The 14,852-nt window shown below is 41.4% G+C and overlaps 1 protein-coding gene across 1 annotated transcript in view; it reads right to left on the minus strand.

Annotated features, from left to right (window-relative positions):
- Nucleotides 1-8,954, minus strand: part of LOC123958298 (myosin-10-like) — a 49,831-nt gene extending 40,877 nt beyond the window's left edge. Inside the window, exons 1-2 of the mRNA XM_046031591.1 lie at nucleotides 8,895-8,954; nucleotides 4,562-4,690 (exon numbers count right to left, since the gene is read on the minus strand). Coding sequence (XP_045887547.1) covers nucleotides 4,562-4,690; nucleotides 8,895-8,954 — 189 coding nt within the window. The remainder of the gene's footprint in view (nucleotides 1-4,561; nucleotides 4,691-8,894) is intronic.
- Nucleotides 8,955-14,852: the final 5,898 nt, after the last annotated feature.

Here is a 14,852-nt window from a genome sequence, read left to right on the forward strand (position 1 = left end):
TATGCTGGTGCGGTTGGCCCTGGGTTCCTCCTAATGCAAGACAATGCTAGACCTCATGTGGCTGGAGTGTGTCAGCAGTTCCTGCAAGAGGAAGGCATTGATGCTATGGACTGGCCCGCCCGTTCCCCAGACCTGAATCCAGTTGAGCACATTTGGGACATCATGTCTCGCTCCATCCACCAACGCCACATTGCACCACAGAGTTGCTGGATACTTTAGTCCAGGTCTGGGAGGAGATCCCTCAGGAGACCATCCGCAACCTCATCAGGAGCATGCCCAGGCGTTGTAGGGAGGTCATACAGGCATGTGGAGGCCATACACACTACTGAACCTCATTTTGACTTGTTGATGTAAGGACATTACATCAAAGTTGGATCGGCCTGTAGTGTGGTTTTCCACTTTGATTTTGAGTGTGACTCCAAATCCAGACCTCCATGGTTTGATAAATTTGATTTCCATTGATAATTTTTGTGTGATTTTGTTGTCAGCACTTTCAACTATGTAAAGAAAGGAGTATTTAATGAGATTATTTCATTCATTCAGATCTAGGATGTGTTATTTTAGTGTTCCCTTTATTTTTTTGAGCAGTGTATATAATGCTCATTGATTTCTGATATGTTTGCTAAAGTTGTTATATTTACAGACAGTAAAATGCTCTGTGACTCTCATTGGTTGCATTGTTGCTTTTGGTCAGCATATGTAACAACTGGACACTGTTCATGTTTAATTTCAATGAAAATACTGAAAATGGACAAATAGTGGTGTATTGGATGATTAGGGTTTTGTATCAGGGTGGGGCATTTTGTTATAAAGTGAATATCTCGAGTGAGAACTGCTGCAGAATAGGTCCAAATCGAATGAGTAATATTTCTAGTAAGTGATGCTTTTCTCTTTTAGACAATAGATAGCCTTGTGATGATTTGTGTTTCACAAGCTCTCTCTTTTAATACAGCTGACTAAATCATGTGGTTCAGTTCTGTGGTTTAGTGTAGAAGGTGGAGAGATAGATCACTGATACGTCTCCAAGACAAGTCTGAAATAACTCGGGAACAAAGGCGACCACATACCATATGACATGTCATGCAACAATTTTACTCATTGTTTTACTATCATATAGCATTTCTCTCTGTAGGTTTTATCTGTCTTTACCTCCAACTTTTGTATTATTGACAGTTAAATTTCCTTCCTTTGTCTAATCCTGTTTTGCCACATGTCAACAGCATGTTAATAAAAGCATGTATTTTGGCGTATGGTATATTGATGTTCTATATTGTAATTCAAAACTATCCCCAAATATGTGCTGAAAACATGTTTTATACCTGATGTTGACATTTAATGCTCAATGTTCAGTTACAATCCTGTCTTCTAGTCTAGAAATCATAACTCCGTTCATACACTACTTTCAAGTAAAGTGAACTATGATTGCTTTAAAGTGTTCTTCTACTTTAACCATTTGTGTTATCTTTTCCATCATCCACGCTCTGACGACTGTCTGAGGGTTTGGTTACTCCAGGGGTTCTTCAAAATTCTGTTGTGGCTCTGCATGAGATCATTTTAATCCATCACTCTGAGACCTTGGTTTTCAAACATGTAGCAGTCTGACTCATTATGTATCCTGCTCCGGTTTTACAAGGCATGCATTGCTATCAGAGAGGGTTATGGCGGTAAACGGAGATGCTGAGTTCTGTGACAGTCATGACCTTTGGTGTGGTGTGGACACACTGTGCTCCCTCATCTTAAGTAGCCAGGGGAGGTTGGTCAAAGGTAAGACTGCACCGACATGGGGGAAGATGGAGTCAACATTGATAGGTTTTGGCAATTACAGTGATAGAGAGAATGTTTGTGTATGTGCATCTGTCAAGTGGTATTCAGGTCTGCTTTGTTTCTTTCATCGATTGATACAATACAACAAAATTTAAGCTTTTCATCAAAAAGTGAATCCTTTTAATTTAATTAATAATTGTTATTAAAATCACACAACAATCTTCTAGATGATGTGCTTTACATTTCCAGCAACAGTAACAGCAATTAAAACAAAAGAAATAGGAGACAAATTGCATAGAGCATGCAGCAGGGGTATCCAGGTGCAGATTTTTAAGCCCCATATACCAAATAGGACTTAAACTAAATCCTGTGGGTCTCTATAACATGGCCAAGAGGCTGACAGGGGGACATTTCCCCTCTCTCTCTAGAACATTCTTTCTCACATTTTTCCTCCCAATTTACTCTGTGCTCACTTTCTATTTCTCTCTTATCCACCCACGCCCACAAAGGTACGCACACATTCTCTCATTTTAGTCTTGAGTCTCTCTTTTGGTTATTTACTCTGTTTTTCTGCAGTATAAGCATAAGCAAAGTTTATTATTGCTCTGGACATCTTAAAAACAAATCCAGTGTGGATTTACTGCTGTAAATTCTCTCTGAACATCCCACTCTCGCTCTCTCTCTGTCTGACTTCTGCACAGAGATGAGTCCATGTACCACAAGCATGCAGTTTTGACAGCACCAGCAACCCAATCACACAAACAAACCACCAAGTTCCCTCCGATGGTATTGATGCATTCTCTCACATGTTGTGCTGGTGTCTCTCTACCCATGCCTACACAAACCCTACATTAAAAAGTCTGCCGAGGACTGTTTGAAGCGCTGGGTTTTGGACAAGCCTATTGCTTGCTAATGAGAACAATGGTTGCTCCGGTCACATCACTTATCTGAGGCACGATGTGATGCACTGATCCATTCCAAAAATGGAGAGTGCGCGGTCAAGACATGATCTGGCCTAAAGTTTGTTGTAGCTTTAAAAGTAAAAGCAAAAAGCTTGTTGCTCATGGGGTGGTGATGGGGCCGTGGATAAGACACATGCTGTGACACACTGGCCAATGTGTCCCTGAGCAAGACACTTAATCCCTAGTCACTCCAGAGGCATGCGACCTCTGATATACATAGCAATTGTAAGTCGCTTTAGATAAAAGCTTCAGCTAAAAGCTTCAGCTAAATGAATAATTATTAATTATTATTACCGACACTGTACATACAGTGTATCCACATATTGTACCTTGAAAGTGCATTGGGAAGTCCAGTGATGTATCATTACATATGCTGCACTGCATATGCAAGGCACTTGCAGCATGTTGTAATGCACAGTCACTGTGCAGGCTGCATAGCCTCAGCTCGCCACACCAAACTGCTATTTGGCTACAGTTGGTAAATCATATGCCTTTGTCACACTCAAAACCGACTTAATGGGATTCTTTTACGGGGCTTTTCATTCAGGGCACAAAAATAATTTGGTGAAATGTGATGGCAACTGAAACAAAGATGGGGGCTGAGGGGCAAGTCGTTTACAGTGGATTGCAGGCATAGGCAGGTGCTGGTAGTTGAAAACAGTGAGTGTTTTTGATCATTGTGTGTGTGTGAAGTGACCAAATGCCCTGCCATGAGCGACAGCACCGCAGAATATGATTCACTTTGCTGCCATCTACTTACATTGCTCACCGCATTACGTAGTCAGTCATCACAAGAATGCAATTACACCCACTCCCCCACAGCTTCTATTAATAACTATAGATAGATCATCAATGTGACATGTCCATGACACACTGCCAAATTCTAATCAAATGACTGTGGCATGAGTGTGGCTCCAAACATAATGCGTCCAACAATTCAGATGGGAATAACTACATTGCCTTGGACATGAAACGCATTAAGTTAACACTTTAGGAAACATGGCCACCTTAACAAGTGTAGTGTTGAGCCTTTAAACGCAAACACAATTTTCACATTTACACCTTCTCCATGTGGGCTCAGCAGAAATGTGACACCTTTGCGATGATGTGGTGGCGATCTAACACCTTAATCTCCAGGACCGTGTGTTGCCCCGACAGCTGATCTGGAGCAGGTCGAGCCAGAGACCTGCTGACTAGTAAGAGGCAGTGTCATTAGGCCAGGTGGTGCCGCTGTGGTACCCACTGAGAAGCACATGTCTGGCATTAACACCTACAGACAGGACTATAGATTAGCACACTCAGATCATTAATCATTGTTCCAGCAAAATACAACCAGGACTTAACCTGCTCTCTGGCTTACTGTTTGTAGTGTCCTTACAGTCCGATATGGAGATGGCAGGTAATAGTTAAAAGCTTAGAGAGACAGGCCTGTGACTGATTGTTTCTGTGGCATTGAGCAAAATGCCTCGGCTGAGTTCTGTGTACAGCACTTAGGCGAGAAGGTACTGTTTCTACCTGCTAGAAAGTGAACCAGCTCAACAAGCCCTTATTTGTGCCTCTCATGTATTGCCATTACATTCAAGTCACAGAGCTAAGCATCCATTTTTCTGAAAAATAAATACCCAGCGATCTTTGAAAATCCCAGAGGGTCGTTTAATAACACTTACTGCTGAAACATTTTCCAGAATCCTCAAAGACTCCTCTAACCACCCGGATAAAAAAATATTTTGTCCACTGCACGATGAAAGAGATTTTTTAACCTGTTTCCCGAGTTGAGACTCCACTGCCAATATGAAAGTAAACAAAATCAATTCAAGAAGTTCAGGTAGGTATACAGCAATGACTATGAGCACTGAGCCCCCATATCTCCAGCTCCTCTTGTGTGCCAGTTTGGCTGTTGCTACCATCAGGTAGCTCTTCTTGGCTACAACCTCTCCAGACATGACCTCAGAGAATTGGATCCACTGGGGACAAACGAGACAACTGTCAGTGTCCACCCTAAGACTTGTGAGACGAAGGCAGCTCTCGATTTGCCTGCCAAACCAGCTCTGTAAATGACAATGGGGATCGCTGTGTTAGCTTTCTGAACTGTCTGTGAGTGATTTCAGGGAACAGATGCACTGTACAGATGGGCACTGGTCTTTTTTTCATTAGTAGGCATATGAAGCGAGCGCTCAATGTGTCCACCGGGCTTTTAGAAAGCTTGCATTCATGATATCGTTCAGGCTGGCAACTAGAGCATTTAGGGCCTGCCACATCTCAGGGATTGTTTTGGAACCTATATTGAACAATGATAATGTTCACTGCTATATACTAGAGAAATACCACGAAGACTTTGAGAGTATAGACGTACCTTTATGTGTAGTTCTCACCAGTGAGCATCACTCCTGCTTTTCTTAATGAATAGAATGGAGACAAGATTGAATTTCATTACGCTGTGCCAGTTTGAATAATTTGGGCTTTTGTGAGGTTGTGATCCCATCACCAGGATGTCCTTTTACATTGTTGATCTGGTTCTCAGGCCTAAGTAGCTGCTATTACCAGAGGGAATTAGCGAAAGCGCATTATTTCAGGACCACTGTGGGGGCATCATATATAAAAATTTTTATACTTGCCCCTGTCCTGCAGTGTGTCTCGTGTGTTGACATGAGTGACCTGGGAATAATTTAAAAGCAGACCAAAGTGCAAACACACACATCCCTGCCTCTCCCTGCGCCATAGATTCCCATGCGTGTATTATTTATGCTTACAACAAAGGCCTTTTTATTATTCATGTGTAAGCTGCCTCTTCCAGTGCATTGGTAATCACTATATTTCCTAAAATAGAAACATATTTGATCAAATTACGATATTTGTTAAGACCCATAATACAGAAATAAGTCCCCATGACTACACATTCACACACACACACACACACACACAAACACACACACACCAAAACAATGTGTCATCATTCCTGCCATTGCTGTTGTGGCTCCTGTCAGGCCTCTAAGCCGTTACAGCATTGATTGGAATCATATTTTGTTGCAGGGGCGGCAGATGCTGATCGACAAGCAAACTCCCAGGCATGTTCCACATATGGGAGTTGATGTGCTCGCCATTAATTAAATCACCCTGGGCCAGAGTCTGCCAATGGATGATGGCTTTTATTTAAGGAGCATAAAACACCAGCATTGTGGGAAAAATGCAAATGGAGCCTAAGCGAAGTGCACTTGTCCCCCTGAGTGTTCTTTGATTGGATGGAGTTATCCTGTACAGCTCTGTCACTGTGATTTATACTTCATGGCTCTATGCTGCAGTCATAGAACAAATTTCACGTCTGTATTTTATGACTCAGAACGAGCTTTTTGGTTTAATCCCATGCAAATTTACACATCAAATGGTATATCAAGGTTTTGCAGTCAAAGTCGCTGTCGATATCATGTAACTAAACTCCATTACAAATACAGTTAGTTATTTGCCATTGCCCTGGCCAGTAGTCTGAAGATAATATTCCTTCCCATGGTCGTATTTATAAATTATACGATAGACTCACATACCACTGCATGTTTTTGGCCTCAACCAGCCAAGTTGTGACTCAGCCTTTATCCTTGATAGTTCAAGGCTTGTCCTGACAGCGACAGACCGCTCCCATAAGTTCCAGCTGTTTATTCTCGCCAGGACATAAATCTCTTGCTGCTGTCTCCAAAGGGACGACTGACTAATGGAGATGAGACTCAACATTTTTTATCTCTTTCTCCCAATGAAATTGATGTCTGTGCCACTAAACGTGAACCCCAAAGTGAACCATCTGTGAAACACTGATTCAAATCCATTTTTTTTTACCACATTCTCCACCTGTTATTGAGGGTCCTAAATCACGTTAGAAAAACTAAGTATGTGAGTCTACCGGTGCCCTGTTTTTCTCTCTGATTCTCTCTTGTTTCAAGCACAAAGGGGGAAAATGTTTCTGTCACTTCCCTCTGTTTCTGTCCTTTCATGTGCTCATTTTTAATCCCCTTATCATTTACACCACCACTCAAATGTAGCCCTCTACGGTTACTATAACTCAAAACCTGACCTTTCTTCTCTTTTTTTATGACTAAATTTAAAAACAAAGTAATACTATAAATGTTTTTTCTACTTACATACAGCAGTGTCACATCTCATGCTTAAAACAGGCTGATACTAGCAAGCAGTCAGTTTAGGGGAAACTGGACTGTTTGGAGACACACTGTGCATTTTGAGAGCTGATGCTCTGTTCAAATACCATTGACATTTACTGTTAATCTTACATTGCATTATACTGTATGGATCTACTGAATGGATATTGTATGTGCCATTGGCTTAGATGTGGGGCTTCAACTAATGTGTATTTCAGCATTATCAATGAATCAGTTGCTTTTGTGTATTAATGGATTAATCATTTAATCAATAAAATGGTCAGAAAATGCCCATCATAATTTTCCTAATCTTTAAACACTACAAATAAACTGAACGATTAATTGATCATCAAAATGGTTGACAATTACTTTTCTGATCAATTAATCAACTTATTGTTTCAGCACTAATTGGATGCCTGTAATTCTAGCCAGCCATGGCAAATATAAGTTGAGTGACCACAGGTTAGTCTGTCACCTGCTGGTTAAACCCATCAGCTCCCTCTTTGCTTCAGTGACTCGTTTGCTTTCATGTGCCTCTGTCCAACAAATTTTATATTTACTCAAATTTAAGAAGTGCTCCCTTTTTTAAACCAGCTTTTCTCCAATCACCCTGTGGCCACTCCCTCTTGACTTGAAAGTGAAAACATAGCAGTGACATTTTAAAATAAAGTAGAAAAGTGTGACACACCCTCAGGTGGTCGCAGCTGCCAGCCTATCCACCCGGAAAAGCTGGAGCAGGCCAGTTGTGTTAGTCGAATTAATACAATACTTTTTAACTGTATGATATTCAAGTACCAGAGCATCAAACACCATTTAAAATGCAATCACCTACTTTTTCTGATTCCAATTATGTAAATCATTTGGCAAAGCCTGATTATGACATGCCTGTGCTTTATTTGAGAGATTTACTCACCACAGGTGGTCAGCTGGTCTCAGCCTCTGTAGAGTGGAGAGTGCAGAGTCCCCTAAAACCTGAGCTGGGCCCATCCGGAGCCAGCTACCACTTAGTCATGGCTACTTAAAGACAGCTCTGATGGACTCCAGCGCTGTTGGCCTGCTAGTTAGAGCTTGCTAGCCTGGGCACTCTGAACACAAGGTCAGGGCTAATATACTTCAGAAGTGCTCTCAGTCTATTAAGGAGCAGAGCTGAAACAATGGACTGTCACTATTTAAATGTAAGCATTGAATAAATTTGCACAGAGGTCGTGTCAGCCACATGTACAGTGCCTACAAGTGTTTTTGGTTTACATGCTTGCACATAGTAGCATATACATCTACCTTAATATGGGGGTGGACACATGTTAACATATACTAGTATACAGTATGTCTGTATCTAGAGTGTGTTAGTGCTGATGTTATGATGTGGGTGGGGGTCATCTGGGAATCTACGACTGGCTGCACACCACTACCCATCTATCCACATGGCCCACTGATGCTTAGAGAACATCTGGGGGAACAGTGGGATATTTTTTAGAGCAGACTCCACATCAGCATGCCATTCCCACATTCATCACTCACCTACCACTCCTCCGGACGAGCCCACTCTTTGTGCAAATCAAGGAGATTAAACCAAATAAATGGCCGCATGAATAAGTGAATGATTTAATCTCTGCAGGAATGAATAACACACTGATATATGGCCCGGACAATGAAGTCGTAAAGAGGACATAAAAGAGGCCATCAATGCAATATTCATTCACATTTGAAAATACAGTTCTGCTACGACTCTATGACTCATGAGTGTATCTATTGAGGATGACCTCGCATCATGTAATATTCATCTTTCTGTCAGAGATAAACCCTTCCCCATGCTTCAACCCCTGACTTCGAGCATAACCAACAGATCCTATAGAGGGCCTCGTATTCGATGGCGATTGAAGAGCATTGGCATCCTCCCTCCATGGGCATCCTCCTCTCTGGAATGGAAGTGGGCCACATTTAATCAGTCTTGGTGGAGCTAGAGCAGATGCATAATCATAAAGCTAATCCTCCAAGTAAGAGAGTGTGAGGGGAAAACACTTTGCACACAGGAAGGAGACTCCGCAAACACCTCGTTTGCCTCCTCCTCATCCTTGCCCATCGCCATGGCAACGGGATGTCTGCAAATATGGGTGAGCTACAGTGTGTGTAAGTTTGGGTGTGTGTGTCTGTATTCACATAACTGCACTGGCTTTTTGTGTATGTGTATGAAAATACACGTGTGTTTTTTTAAATTTGAGTCTCTTCTATCCATATCTTTCTCAGTGTTCTCTCTTTGAGTCTCTCAATTCTTTTGTGTCCCTTGACGTGACATAAATGCACTCTGTCTTGTTTGGTTTTTTTCTCTCTTTTCACATGTCATTCCTCATATCTCGGGCATGCTACAGTCTTTGCTTGGCTTCTCATTCCACGGCTGTGATAGTGCCGCCTTCCCTGTAACAAACGACACTGCAGAGCAAAAAAGAGCTGTATTGTAGTTGCTAGGCTACAGGGGGACAAGGAGCCTCTCTGAAGGATTCCTCCGTTATGAGTTATCACATTGTATGGCCTTTAGCATTAAGGAGCTTTTGAAGTCATTGCAACGTGATAAGTATTTAGAAAAAAAAAAAACTCTTCCGCTACACGCTGTACTGTTGTACCCAGTATTCCCCACCTGCCTCTGATTTTGAAGCAGGTGCAGATGAACGGGGCCAAGCCTGCGTCGGCTTTTTTGTAGGCCTTTGCCTTTTGCACAGTAAGCATTTACCCCTATAAGCCACACCTGCAGTATCTAAAGGGTATATCCCGAGGTGGACAGTAGTTATGTTGTCTTTCCATCAAGCTGCCGGGACACAGATTCAAGGTCCAATAACAGTGAGTGACAGAAGGAGGGAGGTGGTTACAAGCAGTGTGATGATAGCAGGTCAGAGGAGCTAACATCACGCTGTAGGGAAAGCCCAGTGAACAGTGTGATAGTGTTTACATTCATTCAGCAGGCATCAGTGCGTAGAAACACATCCTTACCCATCCAATATGGCTAAAACAAACACCTCTATCTACAACATCAAGCATGATTTATATGTGTGGGTGTGAGGCTTCCTGATATCAGCAGATCAGAGGTACTTCCTTATTTCCTCTTCCCCACAAGCCGGAGGTCATTGGCAAATTGGTGTTAATCTTGTGAACCCCACGTACATATTGTTTGTGCTCCATTTGGTATCTACTGAAGACGGTGATGTGTTATGCTTGGGTACATTTTTGGCCTTGAGAGAGAGAGTCATACCTTTCCTTTGTTACACATCAACATTACTTTTTGGCATAGAAAATACATTTTGGCATTGAAAACTGAAACACTGACACTGAAACAAAGTTTAACTGAAAAATAAGGTGCAGGCATTAGAAATTATTTCATTTTATTTTGAAATGTTGTCATGTCATATCATGTCGCTCTTTTTTCAGTGGCAGTTTTTTTATGCAGTTTTTTTGTGTGTCTTGTTTGCTTTGTATGCTTTTTTCAGTGTCACTGGTACAACTATTTCCAATACAAATGTTTCAATGACAATTTTTCCTTTTTCCGTTACAGTTTTGTTTTCAATGCCAAATTTTATTTTCAGTGCCAAAATTGAATATCACTGCTCTTGCCCCATACACCTCTTCCAGATGTTGCTTTGACCACACTGTCTTGGTTCAGCCATGTGTTTGGCTCCAGGCCAACAGTTTGCATTATGTCAGGATTTTTAGACATATTGTAGTTAATCAAGTTGCCATATGTTGATATTTTGTTAAAACAAATACAAAAGAAACAAAAAAACAAAACCACTAGACACATATAAGTTCATGTTTTGTAACAGTGTCTTTTTTTCATTACTTTTCTTTCTATGGTATGTGTGCATGGCAACTACAGTAAAGACTGGGCAAATTAAACACAGGGAAAGAATGTAGCTGTGATGAAAAAAAAAGTCCCCATTAATTGTTGGACTGTGACAAGAACTCTCTCTAGGATATGACCCTTCTACCAACCAGATCCACACCCTTACTTTCCACCTCACTACATAAAGGTCACACTATTTCCTTTCTTGGCAACTGTTGTTGCCATTGGACGTATTCATGTGTTACAACATCAGCCAATATGAATGGAATTCCTAGCTATTCTGAGCTGTGGAAAGACAACTGTCTGACAAACTGACCTGAAGGTTTTTCTGTCTCCAGAAAAATATGTTAAAATCCTTTTGACAACATTTACATTTAAGAACAACTCCTAAGCAATCTTCAGATACCTGGAATGATATTATTCGTTTTGTAAAAGAAAACAAGTACACATAATACAGACTATTTTAATACACTTTGTTGTCTTGCATAAGAGCTTGCTTGTCTACAGGCACTTGGTTTGGATTAGGAATTTGCTGTAAGCAAAGCCACCTTGGTTATTCCCCAGGATGCATTTACTAGTTAGCAAAGAGACAGAAGGGCCCGGCACAGATCCAATATGGCCGCCCAGTAACATGGCTGACCAGGTGTTAGACACATCGTACGCAGCCTCTGGGCCTGCTTTGTCTGCTTTCTCCTCACAGCCCATTAGGCCCATTCTAGGAGATGGAGCATAATGCAATACCCTGGACAGTACTCATAAAGTACACACACACAAACACACACGCTACTACATCTGTACCATGTAGCATTCCCAGGCGTAGCAGTCTGCGCCAAAGGCAGCAGGTGTGTAGCTGCTGAAATCTGCTGTGTTGAGATGCCAATCTTTCATCGTTACACAGACATCCAATCACGTGGAACAATGTTGTGACATTATGGTGACATGGAGAGAGAGACAGAGAGTGTCGAGGAGGGAGAGGAAGAGGAAGGTGTTTGGCTAGCTATGCCAAGTAATCGGTTACATCTGCATCCAACACATGGAGAGTTTGACTGTTTGAAGTTTCTTTTGATAAGGTGGAATTGGCGAGACAACGGATTTGTGAGTGGGTGAATGCATGAATAGTATAGGTAGTCTGTGTGTGTTTGTTTAACACATGTGGATGACTCACAAGTCATCTGCACAGATTTCAACCTCTGTAAGTTGTGTGTGAAAGAGAAACAGAGGGAAATAAACAGAAATTGAATGCCGTGTCTTTACCTCAGAAGTCTCCACAGTGTGAAGTTTTACAAAGTGAGTTATGTTTCTGTCTGTTGTGACAGCATATGGTGTCTAAAGAGGAATACCACACACACACACTTTGATATCTGATGCTGCTGAGAGTGCTGATAGCCAGAAGAGTTCTCTTTAAAGAGTGAATAGTCAGGCGGGGTGATTTATCAGTAAATACTCTGTCGCTCCCACTCTGTCCGTGTCTCCATCTTTTTTCCTCCCTGCCTCCCTCCCTCCATGTCCCTCAGTGTAAAATATGAGCACGGCAGCCCTATAAATCTGGACGGGAGATAATGAGAGTTGGTCCCCTCAGTCCAGTGGGCCACCAGCCGGGCTCGGTGCCAGTGACATCATCCTTAGGGAGAGCGACTAGATTGATGAGTGCGGTGACACTGTGCCATTGCTTCTGAATCAGACACACACTCATACATACATGTATAGCCTATTTCTCTTTCTAAGTCCTGGCACATGAGAAAGTGTGTGTGTTTGTCTGGTGTTGAGGGAAGGTGGTGTGGAAGGACATTGGGTTTGGCTTTAAGGAATGTATATTTATATTGTGTTAAGAGTAGAAGGTCTGTTCAAGCTTAGTGAAGTAAGCAATGAATAATTTCCTTTCACTAATGTCTACATATCTTGCTTTAGATTGCTGTTTAACGGACATGCTGAGTCAGTTTACTGACTGTTCTTCTCTTCTTGTGCTATTGTTACACCACATTTTAACCATTAACCCCCTAACTGTTACTCGCGCCACAGTGGACGCTGTTCAGTAGAAAATTAGATAAATAAATAAAATACTGGTACATCAATGTGTATTTGGTCAAACATATTGTGATCAAGGCTGTGTAGCATTTGAATTTAACAAATAAAACCAAAGCTCCAAAATGTTAAATGTTGTCTAAACACAATAAGTTGTAGAATAACTTTGCCTAAATAAGACAACATTTGTGAATTATTCATTTAAATCAGCGACCATCTGATAGAAGAATAGGTAGTGACGAGTCTGACCATGCAAGTTCAGCGCTAAGAAAATGTAGCAAAACGTTTTTGTCTATGGAAACGGTGGTGCCGGAACACCCTGCTGTGTAAGCAAACGCACTGCATTTTACTGTCTTTTTAACATGATTGTGTTTACAAACATTGCGGAACGTTGCACAACGCTGCAAGGAAACATGCCGTTCAATCCGAAAACGTTGCAAACTGGTGCAAAATGTTTTGAGATTGAACTCACCCCAGATGTGTGATGCTAGCTTTTGGTACTTGACAGTACTTGATGCTAATGGCATGGCAACGCAATGTGAGTTTGGTGATGCCCTGATTTTTCCTCCAGCAGGAGGATTTTGTAATTTTGTAAAGCTATTCATGGTGCTAAGAGGATGCGTGAGGATGACTTTGGTGATCCCCTGACCTTCCCGCGGCACCACCAGCAGCTCAAAGTTTTGACTTAATGTGGTACAGACATGGTTCATGGTTCCCTGATGATGTATCCTACTGACTTTGGTGCTCCCATGACTTTTCCTCTCATGGCATCAGAAGGTTGTCTCAAGAACTGCTGGATAATTAGCCATAACATTTTCTACAGATGTTCATGTCCCCTTTAGGATGAATTGTATTAACTTTGGAGATCCCCATTATTTCCTCGCCACCATCAGGTGGCCATTTCAGTTTCTCAAATACTCAATAGTTTTTGTCTCAAATAGTCTCAAATAGTTTAGGATGTTAGCATGCTAACATCCTAAACTACACTGGTGAGCTTGGTAAACATTGCACCTGTATAACATCAGTATGTTAACATGGTCATTGTGTGAGCATGTTAGCCTGCTGACGTTAGCACTGCTGTGCCTAAGTACAAGCTATCAGTGCCACTAGCTGTACACTGTAGAGTCTTGTTGATACTCGGTGCAATGGACACATTTTGGTCAGTATAAATATGACATGCAGCCCTAATTGGGATATTTGAGTTTGTCACCATCAAAGAATTCATCTCGCTGAGTCCATTTTTACTAGTGTTGGGCCTGAAAATCTGATTTCTCTATGAACAGTTGGCAAATTCTGCCTGTTCTGTGTAATGAGTTTCCAATTCAAACCAAATTACTTACTTCAATCAAGTTTCATTTTCTTGATGCAAATGGAGTGATTCACATTACTTTGCCTTGTTCCATAATTGAAAATTACTGAAACAACGAAAACTACATTGGACACAAACAGTCATAGTAAGAGGCCAAAAAAAAATGCCTGCAGAGAACCCTGTGCGTGCGCACACACACACCACATATTGCATTGCCCTGTCTCTGTGTTTTTCCCCGTTCCCCCACTTTCCTTTCTGTGTGTCTTGTTTGCTTTGTATCTAGAAAACTAAAATGTCTAAATGAATAAGAATAATAGACAGTACCCCCAGTACCACTGCCACTGACCTTGCTGATTGCTTTCATGCTTGACAGACTGCCTTTTCGGCTTCTTCGTTCAGCGTTATTGAGCACAATTCTGTACACATGTTGGAGTCAATGAGCTGCAATAGAGCTTGACAATGATTACTTTTATTGATTCATAGCAATAACAGTTATGAGACATCAAAAGTGAAAGCCTTAATGACATTTGTCTGTGGAAGTGGAATTTGTAGGAAAGAGTGCCTTTCATGAATAGGGGGATTTTAAAATGATGAGTCACTGAAACATCAAAACAAACAGTGATGCTGTGTAGGTTTGGCATCAATTCAGCCTTATTTCAGTCACTTCAGAAGTTGACTTTCTTGGATAATTACATTCTGGTGACATTTTGCTATACTGTAGAAAACAGTTTTTATGTTGACTAGAGAATACAGTACATGCTGATTCACTGCATTGCGGTTACAGTTGTGTAGGTACAACACTATTTCACTGTGATATTAATTCT

Source organism: Micropterus dolomieu, linkage group LG02 (genome assembly GCF_021292245.1).
Source record: "Micropterus dolomieu isolate WLL.071019.BEF.003 ecotype Adirondacks linkage group LG02, ASM2129224v1, whole genome shotgun sequence".
NCBI classification, from domain to species: domain Eukaryota; kingdom Metazoa; phylum Chordata; class Actinopteri; order Centrarchiformes; family Centrarchidae; genus Micropterus; species Micropterus dolomieu.